At 46.6% G+C, this 15,191-nt stretch overlaps 1 protein-coding gene across 2 annotated transcripts in view; it reads right to left on the bottom strand.

The window, feature by feature from the left end:
• Positions 1–15,191, bottom strand: part of hspa14 (heat shock protein 14) — a 42,752-nt gene that overhangs the window by 19,830 nt on the left and 7,731 nt on the right. The window contains exons 4-5 of one of the 2 annotated variants that reach the window (XM_068059582.1): positions 10,534–10,582; positions 1,903–2,011 (exon numbers count right to left, since the gene is read on the bottom strand). In XM_068059582.1, the coding sequence (XP_067915683.1) occupies positions 1,903–2,011; positions 10,534–10,582 (158 nt within the window). The remainder of the gene's footprint in view (positions 1–1,902; positions 2,012–10,533; positions 10,583–15,191) is intronic. The other variant, XM_068059583.1, reaches the window with a different exon arrangement.

Raw genomic sequence — 15,191 nt, 5'->3', positions numbered from 1 at the left:
TTCAGAAGGCTTTTGATAAGGTCGCACACAGGAGGTTAGTAAACAAAATTAGAGCACATGGGATTGGGGGAAATATATTGTAATGGATTGAGAATTGGTTAACAGACAGAAAGCAGAGAGTCAGAATAAATGGATCATTCTCAGGATGGCAGGCTGTTACTATTGGGGTACCACAAGGATCAGTGCTCGGGCAACAGCTATTTATAATCTATATAAATTATTTGGATATGGGGACCAATTGTAATATTTCCAAATTTGCGGATGACACAAAACTAGGAAGGAATGTAAGTTATGAGGAGGATGCAAGGAGACTTCAAGGGGATTTGGACAGGCTAAGAGAATGGGTAAGAACATGGCAGATGGAATATAATGTGAATAAGTCTGAAGTTATCCACTTTGGCAGACAAAGCAGAAAGGCAGAGTATTTTTTAAATGGTGAGAGGTTGGGAAGTGGTGATGTCCAAAGATACCTGGGTTCATGAGTCACTAAAAGCTAGTATGCAGGTGCAGCAAGCAACGAAGGTTCAGCTGACTAATCCCTGGGATGGTGGGATTGTCTTATGAGGAGAGATTGCAGAAACTGGGCCTGTATTCTCTAGAGTTTCGAAGAATGACAGGTGATCTCATTGAAACTTACAAAATTCTTACAGGGCGTGACAGGGCTAAGATGTTTTCTCTGGCTGGTGAGTCTAGAACAAGGGAACACAGTCTCAAGAGTAAGGGGCAGGCCATTTAAAACTGAGATAAGGAGGAATTTCTTTACTCAGAGGGTGGTGAATCTTTGCAATTCTTTATCCCAAAAGGCTGTGGAAGCTCAATCACTGAGCACGTTCAAGACAGAAATCAATAGATTTCTGAACACTATCATCAAGGAATATTGGGATAGTGGGGAAAAATGGCATAGGGGTAGATGATTAGCCATGATCTGTCTGAAAAATGGAGGAGGCTCGACGGGCCGAATGGCCTACTCTTGTTATTTCCTGTGATCTTATGACAATAGTTCAGATTTCTGAATTTTGCGGGTTTTATTTGTCCCCGAGACATGGACAATGCTTACAAGGCTGCATTTATTGCCCATCCTCAGTTGCCCCAAGGTGTTGAATCTCCTCCTTGAACCGCTGCAGTCCTTGTGGTGATGATGCTCCCACAATGGTGATGGGTAAGGAATTACTGGATTCTCGCAGAGATAATGAAAGAATAGCAATAGATATCCAAGTCAGATAGTGAGGGGTTTCTGACAACCACATCCATCTTTCCTTTATGTCAGCTTTGACTCCGGCCATTGGAGAGTTTTCCCCCATGACCCTCATTGACTTCAATTTTTCTAGGGCTCTTTGGTGACATATTCAGTTGAATATTGCCTTGATGTTATGGGCAGCTGCTCTCAACTCTCAGATTAAAAATCACAATTATCACTATACTGATGCCAGTCTAGCTTTCTAGCCAAGTTGCAGGTTAGTTCATTAAAACATTCTATCTGTTCCTAAGTTTCTGAGGAGAGGTTACAAAAACTGGGCCTGTATTCTCCAGAGTTTTGAAGAATGAGAGGTGATTTCATTGAAACTTACAAAATTCTTACAGGGTGTGACAGGGTAGATGTGGATAGGATGTATCCTCTGGCTGGTGAGTCTACAACTAGGGGACACAGTCTACTTCCTAGGAGCAATGTTTATCACCTTGAACCCACACCCACACAAACACGAAATTATATAGATAACACATCTCCAAAGTAAGCTGCAGGAGAAAGATTGGCAAGAGCTTTTCAAAGTAAACTTCTACCTAGCCAAATTAGACCCTGGCTTTGATCCATAATTGCATTTTCTATGGAAGCCATGTCTTTTGTCTTAATATGAATCAAAACTTTATCGACAAATTTCCCTCTGAAAGGAATGTTATACTCACCCTTCATTTTCTCAAAAATCAACTTCATTACTTCCTCTGGAGGGACAATCTTGAGCTCTTCCCCAATATCAATCTCATATCTGGGCTTGCCATCCTTATCAATAACCTGCTTAAACATTTAAAGACAACTCAGCTTGACCCCAGTTACAAAAGAATTAATTCTATAGCAACAAAATGTTTGTGACAGCTGTGAACTGTAAATATTCGTTGTACAAAGCTCGCAGCCCACAAGACAAGTATGACTTTCCTGGTGTTATGATCATCTAGTTAATGGTTTGTATTAATATTTTAGAGGTCACTAAGTTTTGGGGAAATTAAATGTGTAGGTATAAGATAATTGCAATGGAATTTTAAAAGGTTGCAGCACCACATAAGAGATTTTATTTCAAATATCTTTCCATGTGCACTTACAAGGCACAGAGTTAGAGAGTTGAAAGCCATTAAACAGCCGGTGGACTCATTTGGTTGGGGAACTATAGTCAGTACGTCTAGAGAGAATTGTCCTATCACTGTTAACAGCATTAATTATTCATGTGGGTATCCAAAACAAAGAAATGTTTTGAAGTTGAAGTTAATTAGTTTAAATTTCTATCTGGGACTTCCCACGTGTACCACCTGCTATGGAGACAGATGATGCCTGTTTTATCTCTGTGTTCTCTGACAAAGAACGCAGTTGACTTTGAAAGCAGCTGGACTCAGGAGCAGTAAGGCCTTCAGGAACTAGTGGTGTTTCTGATTTGAGTAGGACCCATGCTCAAACTGGGAAACCCAGATCTGTGAGGTGTTGAAAGTGAGCTGGAGGGCTGTCTAGCCGAATGCTGGAGGGAGAATCCGCAGGAAATCTCATACCTCGAAAGATAGCTGAGAAACTAAGGAAAATTGAAGTGAATTCCGAAGAGCTGTGGTACACTTTGGATTGGTCCCAGGAGAAGTGAACAAACTGCCAAGATCCTATAAAGTATAGGGGACCTCTTTGATGGTAGTGAAAGTCAAACGGGGGTGTTCTGTTGAGATGGAGAGTTTGAAATATATGTCTTCATGTTCTGTTAAGAATTTAAGTTTAAAAATAAGTGATTTCAAACTGTAGTGTTGTTAGTTCACACCTATTCATTCTCCTCTCCCCTAACCTGAAACATAGCTTTCAAAAATAGTTCCAGTATACCAAGACCAGAAACAGTCTCGTCTGTGAAATTTGAGATTGCCAATTTAGATACATCACATTGCCTTTGCATGATGCTGTAAAATCAGAATGTAGGTACTTGATAGAGAATATCAGATGGAGCAACAGCATCTCTCAAGTACTAAGGTGCTGTTTGTTTGGCAAGAAGAGCATCTTGTAACTCCAAATTTTCTTTTTAACAATCGGTTTATTCCAGGAGATCCTCATCAGAGTCATCGTGATACATCGTCATAGTCAATAACGGCACAGAGGACGACCATTTGGCCCATCAAGTCCATACCGGCTCTCCACGGATTTAACTCTTGCAAAGTTTTTTTTGTTTAACAAGTGAAAATCTTGTGGCTTAATTTTTTCAGTAATAACTGGGAGTTCGAATTATTTTTAAAGTTACTGCTCTCCAATGGGATCATAACATTGGTCAGGTTTGTAATGTGAGGTTGAAAGTCTAAACTTTCACTCTTCCCTTTTGATAAGCTACCAGTATGAAAAAAATCTTTTGACATTAAGGTCATCATCAGTGGGTGACTTATGCATGTATTTCCAGTTTTTGCAAGCTTTCCTCCAAGTATCACACTTAACGCAACTGTTAAAAAAGCAGAACGTTTCCATTTCAGAATAAACTCTCAGGGAACCATATAGTGCTGCAAGGGGGAAGGCATTTTTAAAAAATTCATTCATGGGATGTGGACGTCACTGACCAGGTCAGCATTTATTGCCCATCCCTAATTGCGCTTGAGAAGGTGGTAGTTAGATACCTTCTTGAACCGCTGTAGTCCATGTGGGGTAGGTACACCCACAGTGTTGTTAGGAAGGGAGTTCCAGGATTTTGACCCAGCGACAGAGAAGGAACAACAATATAGTTCCAAGTCAGGATGGTGTGTGACTTGGAGGGGAACTTACGGGTGGTGGTGTTCCCATGCATTTGCTGCCCTTGTCCTTCTAGTTGGTAGAGGTCGCGGGTTTGGAAGGTGCTTTCCAAGGAGCCTTGGTGCGATGTTGCAGTGCATCTTGTAGATGGCACACTGTGCTGCCACTGTGCATTGGTGGTGGAGAGAATGTATATTTGTCGATGGGGTGCCAATCAAGCAGGTTGCTTTGTCCTGAACGGTGTCGAGCTTCTTGAGTGTTGTTGCAGCTGCACCCATCAGGGAGTATTCCATCACATTCCTGACTTGTGCCTTGCAGATGGTGGACAGGCTTTGGAGAGTGAGGTGGTGAGTTAATTGCTGCAGGATTCCGAGCCTCTGACCTGCTCTTGTAGCCACGGTATTTATATGGCTACTCCAGTTCAGTTTCTGGTCAATGGTAGCCCTTAGGATGCTGATAGTGGGGGATTCAGCGATGGTAATGCCATTGAATGTCAAGGGGAGATGGTTAGATTCTCTCTTGTTGGAGATGGTCATTGCCTGGCACTTGTGTGGCGCGAATGTTACCTGCCACTTATCAGCCCAAGCCTGGATATTGTCCAAGTCTTGCTGCATTTCTACACGGACTGCTTCAACATCTGAGGAGCTGCGAATGGTGAACATTGTGCAATCATCAGCGATAATCCCCACTTCTGACCTTATGATTGAAGGAAGGTCATTGATGAAGCAGCTGAAGATGGTTGGGCCTAGGACGCTACCCTGAGGAACTCCTGCAGTGATGTCCTGGAGCTCAGATGATTGACCTCCAACAACCACAACCATCTTCCTTTGCGCTAGTTATGACTCCAACCAGCGGAGAGTTTTCCCCGATTCCCTTGACCTCTGTTTTGCTCGGGCTCCTTGATGCCATACTCGGTCAAATGCATAGAGATCACTCCCCTGCACCTGCAACGTGAACCTAACGACACGCTACGCTGGTTGTGTTCTAAGCAGTAATCACTCGCAGTGAACACTCTCAATTTTTCTGTTACCACTGCTTGTTTTGTCCTCCTTAATGCAAAGTTCTCTGAGGCATCTTTTTGTATGTGAGCACTATAGAAATGTATTTTGTTGTAAAATATTAAAATACATATATCAAACTTTAAATATATTAAATATTAAACTCGCTGCCTACGAGGGTGGTGGAAGCAAAGACAATGAATGATTTCAAAAGGAAATTGGATGGCACTCGAGGGAATCAACTTTCAGAGCTATGAGGTAGAGCAGGGAAGTGGGACTGAGTGGATCGCTCAGCAGAGAGCTGGCATAGAGTAGATGGGCCAAATGGCCTCCTTCTGTGCCATTATGACGATAAATTTTGCATTTGAAACTAATAATTCAATAATTATTATACCTATTGGCGGTTAAAAAATCAATAACTTTATTTCGAATACTAATAATCTTGAACGTTGTTTGAAAAGCAAGCTACTGCTAATCTTGGTGGGATTCATAAATCCTGTTACAAGTTGTATCAAAACCTGTCCAAACCACACTGCCTTGTTGAGATGAAATTATGATCTGAAATATGGACAGAACTCAGAAATAGGAAGGGTGCGGTAACAATGTTGTGGCTGTACTACAGGCCTCCCAACAGCGAGCGTGAGATAGAGGTACAAATATGTAAACAGATTATGGAAAGATGTAGGAGCAACAGGGTGGTGGTGATAGGAGATTTTAATTTTTCCCAACATTGACTGGGATTCGCTTAGTGTTAGAGGTCCAGATGGAGCAGAATTTGTAAGGAGCATCCAGGAGGGTTTTCTAGAGCAGTATGTAAATAGTCCAACTCGGGAAGGGGCCATACTGGACCTGGTGTTGGGGAATGAGCCCGGCCAGGTTGTTGAAGTTTCAGTAGGGGACTACTTTGGGAATAGTGATCACAATTCCGTAAGCTTTAAAATACTCATGGACAAAGACGAGAGTGGTCCAAAAGGGAGAGTGCCAAATTGGGGGAAGGCCAACTACACCAAAATTCGGCAGGAGCTGGGAAATGTAGATTGGGAGCAGCTGTTTGAAGGTAAATCCACATGTGATATGTGGGAGGCTTTTAAAGAGAGGTTGATTAGCGTGCAGGAGAGACATGTTCCTGTGAAAATGAGGGATAGAAATGGCAAGATTAGGGAACCATGGATGACAGGTGAAATTGTGAGACTAGCTAAGAGGAAAAAGGAAGCATACATAAGGTCTAGGCGGCTGATGAAAGACGAAGCTTTGAAAGAATATCGGGAATGTAGGACCAATCTGAAACGAGGAATTAAGAGGGCTAAAAGGGGTCATGAAATATCTTTAGCAAACAGGGTTAAGGAAAATCCCAAAGCCTTTTATTCATATATAAGGAGAAAGAGGGTAACTAGAGAAAGGATTGGCCCACTAAAGGACAAAGGAGGAATGTTATGCTTGGACTCAGAGAAAATGGGTGAGATTCTAAACGAGTACTTTGCATCGGTATTCACCGAGGAGAGGGACATGACGGATGTTGAGGTTAGGAACAGATGTTTGATTACTCTAGGTCAAGTCGGCATAAGGAGGGAGGAAGTGTTGGGTATTCTAAAGGGCATTAAGGTGGACAAGTCCCCAGGTCCGGATGGGATCTATCCCAGGTTACTGAGGGAAGCGAGAGAGGAAATAGCTGGGGCCTTAACAGATATCTTTGCAGCATCCTTAAACACGGGTGAGGTCCCGGAGGACTGGAGAATTGCTAATGTTGTCCCCTTGTTTAAGAAGGGTAGCAGGGATAATCCAGGTAATTATAGACCGGTGAGCCTGACGTCAGTGGTAGGGAAGCTGCTGGAGAAGATACTGAGGGATAGGATCTATTCCCATTTGGAAGAAAATGGGCTCATCAGTGATAGGCAACATGGTTTTGTGCAGGGAAGGTCATGTCTTACCAACTTAATAGAATTCTTTGAGGAAGTGACAAAGTTGATTGATGAGGGAAGGGCTGTCGATGTCATATACATGGACTTCAGTAAGGCGTTTGATAAGGTTCCCCATGGCAGGCTGATGGAGAAAGTGAAGGCGCTTGGGGTCCAAGGTGTACTAGCTAGATGGATAAAGAACTGGCTGGGCAACAGGAGACAGAGAGTAGCAGTAGAAGGGAGTTTCTCAAAATGGAGACGTGTGACCAGTGGTGTTCCACAGGGATCCGTGCTGGGACCACTGTTGTTTGTGATATACATTAATGATTTGGAGGAAAGTATAGGTGGACTGATTAGCAAGTTTGCAGACGACACTAAGATTGGTGGAGTAGCAGATAGTGAAGGGGACTGTCAGAGAATACAGCAGAATATAGATAGATTGGAGAGTTGGGCAGAGAAATGGCAGATGGAGTTCAATCAGGGCAAATGCGAGGTGATGCATTTTGGAAGATCCAATTCAAGAGTGAACTATACAGTAAATGGAAAAGTCCTGGGGAAAATTGATGTCCAGAGAGATTTGGGTGTTCAGGTCCACTGTTCCCTGAAGGTGGCAACGCAGGTAAATAGAGTGGTCAAGAAGGCATACGGCATGCTTTCCTTCATCGGACAGGGCATTGAGTACAAGAGTTGGCAGGTCATGTTACAGTTGTATAGGACTTTGGTTCGGCCACATTTGGAATACTGCGTACAGTTCTGGTCGCCACATTATCAAAAGGATGTGGATGCTTTGGAGAGGGTGCAGAGGAGGTTCACCAGGATGTTGCCTGGTATGGAGGGCGCTAGCTATGAAGAGAGGTTGAGCAGATTAGGATTATTTTCATTAGAAAGACGGAGGTTGAGGGGGGACCTGATTGAGGTGTACAAAATCATGAGAGGTATAGACAGGGTGGATAGCAAGAGGCTTTTTCCCAGAGTGGGGGTTTCAATTACTAGAGGACACGAGTTCAAAGTGAAAGGGGAAAAGTTTAGGGGGGATATGCGTGGAAAGTTCTTTACGCAGAGGGTGGTGGGCACCTGGAACGCATTGCCAGAGGAGGTGGTAGATGCGGGCACGATGGAGTCTTTTAAGATGTATCTAGACAGATACATGAATGGGCAGGAAGAAAAGAGATACAGAACCTTAGAAAATAGGCGACATGTTTAGAGAGAGGATCTGGATCGGTGCAGGCTTGGAGGGCCGAAGGGCCTGTTCCTGTGCTGTAATTATCTTTGTTCTTTGTTCTTTGGAATAAAGTGCAGCTTTGTAATATAATTTGAGTTTGCGACTTGTCAAAGTGAAAAACATTGAAACTTATGGGGCCATTGCAGGGAAAATGTTTACACTGCTACTACAACTAGAAAAGCATTTAAAACCTTAACATTTTACAATTCTAAACTGATGGATTAGGTATAAATCACTCATTCTAAAACTAAAATCACAAGTGGGTATTGATGGTAAGTGCTCATAGACAGAGAACTAATTGACTACAAATGAAATCCCTATTTATGAGGAAGTAACGGAGTCGGTGTAGTTGATGACACGTTGATGAGACGAGCTTTGAGCAATGCTCCCCCTTAGGTTTTCTTTGTAGTGTGGGGCCTGTTTATTGCACTGTGCAGAACATTCAAGACTGCTGCACGGCCGCACAACTCAGTTTTGGCTTTGAGAAAAAATTTTTGAAAAATAGGTGGAGGTAGCAAAGCAGAGGAAACCAGACAGGACCAGAGTTGATGGAGAGGTTGATGGAGTTGAAGCCTAAACCACATAGGTGTTGGGAGGAGCCAAAGATGCTTCAGTTTTGCTGACATTAAAATGGAAGATATTTTGGCTCATACAGCTAGACAGGCTGTTGGACTGTGTTGCAACAGCCTTTGGGTTGATGGAGGAGATAAAGCTGGGTCTCACCAGGCCAGGGAGAAAATAAAATAATTTGTAAAACAACATTCAGTGCTTGGGCCCCAGCTATTCATAATATATATGAGTGACTTGGGTGAGACCACAGACCACATCTGGAGTATTGTGTGCAGTTTTGGTCTCCTTATCTGAGGAAGGATGTTCTTGCCATGGAGGGAGTGCAAAGAAGATTTACTAGGCTGATTCCTGGGATGGCAGGATTAACTTATGAGGAGAGATTGGGTCGACGAGGCCTATATTCACTAGAGTTTAGAAGAATGAGAGGGGATCTCATAGAAACCTATAAAATTCTAGCAGGACTAGACAGGCTAGATGCAGGGAGGATGTTCCCGATGGTTGGGGAGTCCAGAACCAGGGGTCACAGTCTCAGGATACGAGGTATGCCATTTAGAACCGAGATAAGGAGAAATTTCTTCACTCAGAGGGTGGTGCACCTGTGGAATTCTCTACCGCAGAAGGCAGTGGAGGCCAAGTCATTAAATATTTTCAAGAAGGAGATAGATATATTTCTTAATGCCAAAGGGATCAAGGGATATGGGGAAAAAGCGGGAACAGGGTACTGAATTAGATGATCAACAATGATCTTTTTTGAATGGCGGAGCAGGCCCGAAGGGCCGAATGCCCTAGTCCTGCTCCTATTTTCTACGTTTCTATTCCAACAACGTGGGTAGCATCAGTTTAAAATCCCTTTGTCTGTGGGAGGGACTGACTTACCCGCCAGCATAGCAGAGACCAAGATCAAAGCCTCTGCTTGTGCGAGTGGCAAATGCAAACCATTGCCAAACTGAGATAGCATTTACAATATGATACTGCCTCCCTAAACAAAAATCGGACTCCCTACTTAACTTGTGTTCTTTCAATCAGCAACTTATCTATGTCGCTGTTTTTGCACCAGGTGACAAACATAAAACAATGCTGAAATAAAACAGAATATGCTGGAAATACTCAGCAGGTCTGGCAGCATCTGCGGAGACAGAAACCGAGTTCAACGTTTCAGGTTAGTGAACTTTCTTCATTTGTTCAAATGAAAGGTCATCGACCTGAAACGTTAACTGTTTCTCTCTCCACAGGAGCTGCTGAGTATTTCCAGCATTTTCTGTTTTATTTCAAATTTCCAGCAACCACAGTATTTTGCTATTATTAAACAATGCTTTATGCATTTTAATTTCAGACACAGTCAAGGCCACCTTTTAGTGACCAAAACGTGCTTTCAAAGAGCCACTATCTTGTAACTTCTCCTGACTTACTGTTAACCGCTATAAAAAAGCATCTTTAAAAACGTTGGTATTAGATGTTATGCAGACATCTGTTTTCATGGAATAAAAACAAAGTGCTGGAAAAACTCAGCAGGTCTGGCAGCATCTGTGGAGACAGAAGCAGAATTAACATTTCAGGTCAGTGACCTTTCATCAGAACACTGAAAAGGTGACTGACCTGAAATGTTAACTCTGCTTCCCTCTCCACAGATGTTGCCATACCTGAATTTTTCCAGCACTTTCTGTTTTTATTTCAGATTTCCAGCATCCGCAGTATTTTGCTTTTATTTGTCATCATGGAGCAGGTTAATTTCAGAAGTGCATTTTTAGACTCACATTGTTGATCTCTATTCATCAGTGTTCCAGCTAATAAGACCTCAAAATTAGCCAGTAATCTAATACTGAGCTACAATGATTCAGTTTTTTTAAAGAAAGCGAGCTTAAAACAGGCCATAGCCACCTTCATGCTGATACTTACAGAACATTTGCTTTTAGCCACATGCCTCTGAACTTGAGGATCATCAAAACTAGCAAAAAGTTAGAAACAAATTTGAAAATGGGAGGGTACAATTTAATTGAAAGAATGTCAATGCATAAAATTACAAAATACTTTCACTCTTTTGAACGTTTTAACATATGCTCCCTGATTACAACATGTACACAAAACATTTTATGAGGCACAAATAATTAATTTATTGGATTTCAGTCCACTTCTAGCTAGAAGAATCCAGCACAGGACTAAACCGGAAACTAGGGCCAGATACAAGTACGATTTATTTATCTAGAATAAAAGAAGCAATATCACCTTTATTTTTCTATTTTACATCCCCACACTGCACTGTTATGTCTATAGACAACTCCCAGCAGAGACTTGACTCCTTTGCTGTTCCTTACATTTATCTCTAGTGTTTCCACATTCTGTTCATCTGCACCAAAATCCTTTCTATCCACTGAGATTCCCCCGCAGCTTTCTCAATTTCCCAATCTTTTTAAAGATCACAGAGTCTGGAATATTTAGCTCCATATCATGCCCAGTTTGTTGCCACGTCTCTGTAACAGTTACATCATAGCCTTTAAGCTGAATTTGTTTTTCTAACTTAACTTGTTTTATCTTTTATGCTAGTGCAACTATGGACAGAATTTTTATTTGGGTAACTGTCCCCACCCTGTACCTCTGCTCCCATGGTGTATTTATCACTCTTTTTGTTGCCGATGCTCTGCACACTGCTAGACAGGCAATACATTATTTTTCAACACAACAGCTTTTATTTTTAATAGTTATTTTATTATGTTCTATAACTTTTTCTATTCTTTATTCACTTCTACTCTGCCCGTTGATTTTATCCCTTCTTTTCTTTAGGTTACTAATATTTCCACTTGTCCCATTTTCCCTGAACATTACTGGTTTTAAAATCCTTTCTCCTGTCCTATTTATCCTTTCTGCTAGAAGCTTGGACCCAGTCCAGTTCATATGCAGCCCATCCCAGTGGTACAACTCCCTCCAGTACTAATGCTACTGTCTCATAAAATGGAACTCCTCCTTCCCACACCACATTTCGGAATGTATTATTTTGGTTTCACTTTATAATTTGACACTTTCTTAGTTAAGATGTGCCAGGTCTCCCACTCAATTACCCTGCAGGCCACTGGGTGAAAATAGTACTGGACTAGGCTTAAGAGCCTGCTACTCAAATAGCCTCCTGATACTCACCAAAAGTGCTCGTACATGAATACTGACCACTTCAGGTTTGTGAAACCTGTGAAATTGCAACCCAACAAGGAGTCAATGATGTCAGAAAATAAAGTCAAGGGAGAAAATTAGAGAATAAGTGCATTTTAAAAAAAATTGAGTCTTGTAGAATTCACTTATTCCACAGCGGACTGTTCTTGCGTTTCAGATACTTAAGAGAAAGCAGCAAATACGTTAAGTGGATGTGCACATCTTAACTAAAAAAAACTTTCAAAGTAGAAATTAAAACTAAAGTGGTACATTCCAATATTCAATTTGTGGTATGGAATGCATTGTGCCTGCTCACAGAAACATATCGGATTATCATGCTCAATAGAAATAACTGTCTCCTTAAATCAAAACAAGAGAACAAGATTCCATTTACTTTTACTGGCCAATTGAATTTCCCTTTGTACACAAGATACCTATCCTTAAAAACAATGGCAATAAAAAATTTATTTCATTTTGAATTGATGGCAATTGCAAATTAAACATTTAAAAAGATAATGTAGATTAATGCTAACTAAAAGTTTTGTGGGAATTTATTTGGGGTTGTTACCAGTACACACATCCATCAAATATAAATTACTGGAATCCCACATAGGTTTGTCCCACCAATTATGCAAATCTCAAAGGTGTTAGCGAAAAATTAGAGAATTGCATATTAATTTATAAAATTGTAATCAGTTATTAAATGTTATCTTCAGTCAGTGTAACACAGCTTCACATTACAAAACAATTAACCTCCTCAGACAAGACACAATGTACAATCTTTGATCTTCTCTATAAAGTGCATATAAGATTACAAAGTGATTGACAACGCAGCCAGCAGCTGACGTCATCAGACTGCGCCAATCTGCGCGCATGCGCAGATTGTCTCCTACTCTCTGCGCATGTGCTGCGTTCCGCATTGCCAGGACTGGTTGACGCACGCGCAGATGATGGCATCGCATAACGAGGGGAGAGCGGGGGTGGGGGAAGCGGGGAGAGAGCGGGGTTGGGGGAAGCAGGGAGAGAGCGGGGTTGGGGGAAGCAGGGAGAGAGCGGGGTTGGGGGAAGCAGGGAGAGAGCGGGGTTGGGGGAAGCAGGGAGAGAGCGGGGTTGGGGGAAGCAGGGAGAGAGCGGGGTTGGGGGAAGCAGGGAGAGAGCGGGGTTGGGGGAAGCAGGGAGAGAGCGGGGTTGGGGGAAGCAGGGAGAGAGCGGGGTTGGGGGAAGCAGGGAGAGAGCGGGGTTGGGGGAAGCAGGGAGAGAGCGGGGTTGGGGGAAGCAGGGAGAGAGCGGGGTTGGGGGAAGCAGGGAGAGAGCGGGGTTGGGGGAAGCAGGGAGAGAGCGGGGTTGGGGGAAGCAGGGAGAGAGCGGGGTTGGGGGAAGCAGGGAGAGAGCGGGGGTGGGGGAAGCAGGGAGAGAGCGGGGGTGGGGGAAGCAGGGAGAGAGCGGGGGTGGGGGAAGCAGGGAGAGAGCGGGGGTGGGGGAAGCAGGGAGAGAGCGGGGGTGGGGGAAGCAGGGAGAGAGCGGGGGTGGGGGAAGCAGGGAGAGAGCGGGGGTGGGGGAAGCAGGGAGAGAGCGGGGGTGGGGGAAGCAGGGAGAGAGCGGGGGTGGGGGAAGCAGGGAGAGAGCGGGGGTGGGGGAAGCAGGGAGAGAGCGGGGGTGGGGGAAGCAGGGAGAGAGCGGGGGTGGGGGAAGCAGGGAGAGAGCGGGGGTGGGGGAAGCAGGGAGAGAGCGGGGGTGGGGGAAGCAGGGAGAGAGCGGGGGTGGGGGAAGCAGGGAGAGAGCGGGGGTGGGGGAAGCAGGGAGAGAGCGGGGGTGGGGGAAGCAGGGAGAGAGCGGGGGTGGGGGAAGCAGGGAGAGAGCGGGGGTGGGGGAAGCAGGGAGAGAGCGGGGGTGGGGGAAGCAGGGAGAGAGCGGGGGTGGGGGAAGCAGGGAGAGAGCGGGGGTGGGGGAAGCAGGGAGAGAGCGGGGGTGGGGGAAGCAGGGAGAGAGCGGGGGTGGGGGAAGCAGGGAGAGAGCGGGGGTGGGGGAAGCAGGGAGAGAGCGGGGGTGGGGGAAGCAGGGAGAGAGCGGGGGTGGGGGAAGCAGGGAGAGAGCGGGGGTGGGGGAAGCAGGGAGAGAGCGGGGGTGGGGGAAGCAGGGAGAGAGCGGGGGTGGGGGAAGCAGGGAGAGAGCGGGGGTGGGGGAAGCAGGGAGAGAGCGGGGGTGGGGGAAGCAGGGAGAGAGCGGGGGTGGGGGAAGCAGGGAGAGAGCGGGGGTGGGGGAAGCAGGGAGAGAGCGGGGGTGGGGGAAGCAGGGAGAGAGCGGGGGTGGGGGAAGCAGGGAGAGAGCGGGGGTGGGGGAAGCAGGGAGAGAGCGGGGGTGGGGGAAGCAGGGAGAGAGCGGGGGTGGGGGAAGCAGGGAGAGAGCGGGGGTGGGGGAAGCAGGGAGAGAGCGGGGGTGGGGGAAGCAGGGAGAGAGCGGGGGTGGGGGAAGCAGGGAGAGAGCGGGGGTGGGGGAAGCAGGGAGAGAGCGGGGGTGGGGGAAGCAGGGAGAGAGCGGGGGTGGGGGAAGCAGGGAGAGAGCGGGGGTGGGGGAAGCAGGGAGAGAGCGGGGGTGGGGGAAGCAGGGAGAGAGCGGGGGTGGGGGAAGCAGGGAGAGAGCGGGGGTGGGGGAAGCAGGGAGAGAGCGGGGGTGGGGGAAGCAGGGAGAGAGCGGGGGTGGGGGAAGCAGGGAGAGAGCGGGGGTGGGGGAAGCAGGGAGAGAGCGGGGGTGGGGGAAGCAGGGAGAGAGCGGGGGTGGGGGAAGCAGGGAGAGAGCGGGGGTGGGGGAAGCAGGGAGAGAGCGGGGGTGGGGGAAGCAGGGAGAGAGCGGGGGTGGGGGAAGCAGGGAGAGAGCGGGGGTGGGGGAAGCAGGGAGAGAGCGGGGGTGGGGGAAGCAGGGAGAGAGCGGGGGTGGGGGAAGCAGGGAGAGAGCGGGGGTGGGGGAAGCAGGGAGAGAGCGGGGGTGGGGGAAGCAGGGAGAGAGCGGGGGTGGGGGAAGCAGGGAGAGAGCGGGGGTGGGGGAAGCAGGGAGAGAGCGGGGGTGGGGGAAGCAGGGAGAGAGCGGGGGTGGGGGAAGCAGGGAGAGAGCGGGGGTGGGGGAAGCAGGGAGAGAGCGGGGGTGGGGGAAGCAGGGAGAGAGCGGGGGTGGGGGAAGCAGGGAGAGAGCGGGGGTGGGGGAAGCAGGGAGAGAGCGGGGGTGGGGGAAGCAGGGAGAGAGCGGGGGTGGGGGAAGCAGGGAGAGAGCGGGGGTGGGGGAAGCAGGGAGAGAGCGGGGGTGGGGGAAACAGGGAGAGAGCGGGGGTGGGGGAAACAGGGAGAGTGCGGGGGTGGGGGAAACAGGGAGAGAGCGGGGGTGGGGGAAACAGGGAGAGAGCGGGGGTGGGGGAAGCAGGGAGA

Source organism: Heterodontus francisci, chromosome 27, assembly GCF_036365525.1.
Source record: "Heterodontus francisci isolate sHetFra1 chromosome 27, sHetFra1.hap1, whole genome shotgun sequence".
NCBI lineage: Eukaryota > Metazoa > Chordata > Chondrichthyes > Heterodontiformes > Heterodontidae > Heterodontus > Heterodontus francisci.
The sequence above is the reverse complement of the archived record's forward strand: the minus strand, read 5'-3'. Positions and strand labels throughout refer to the sequence as shown.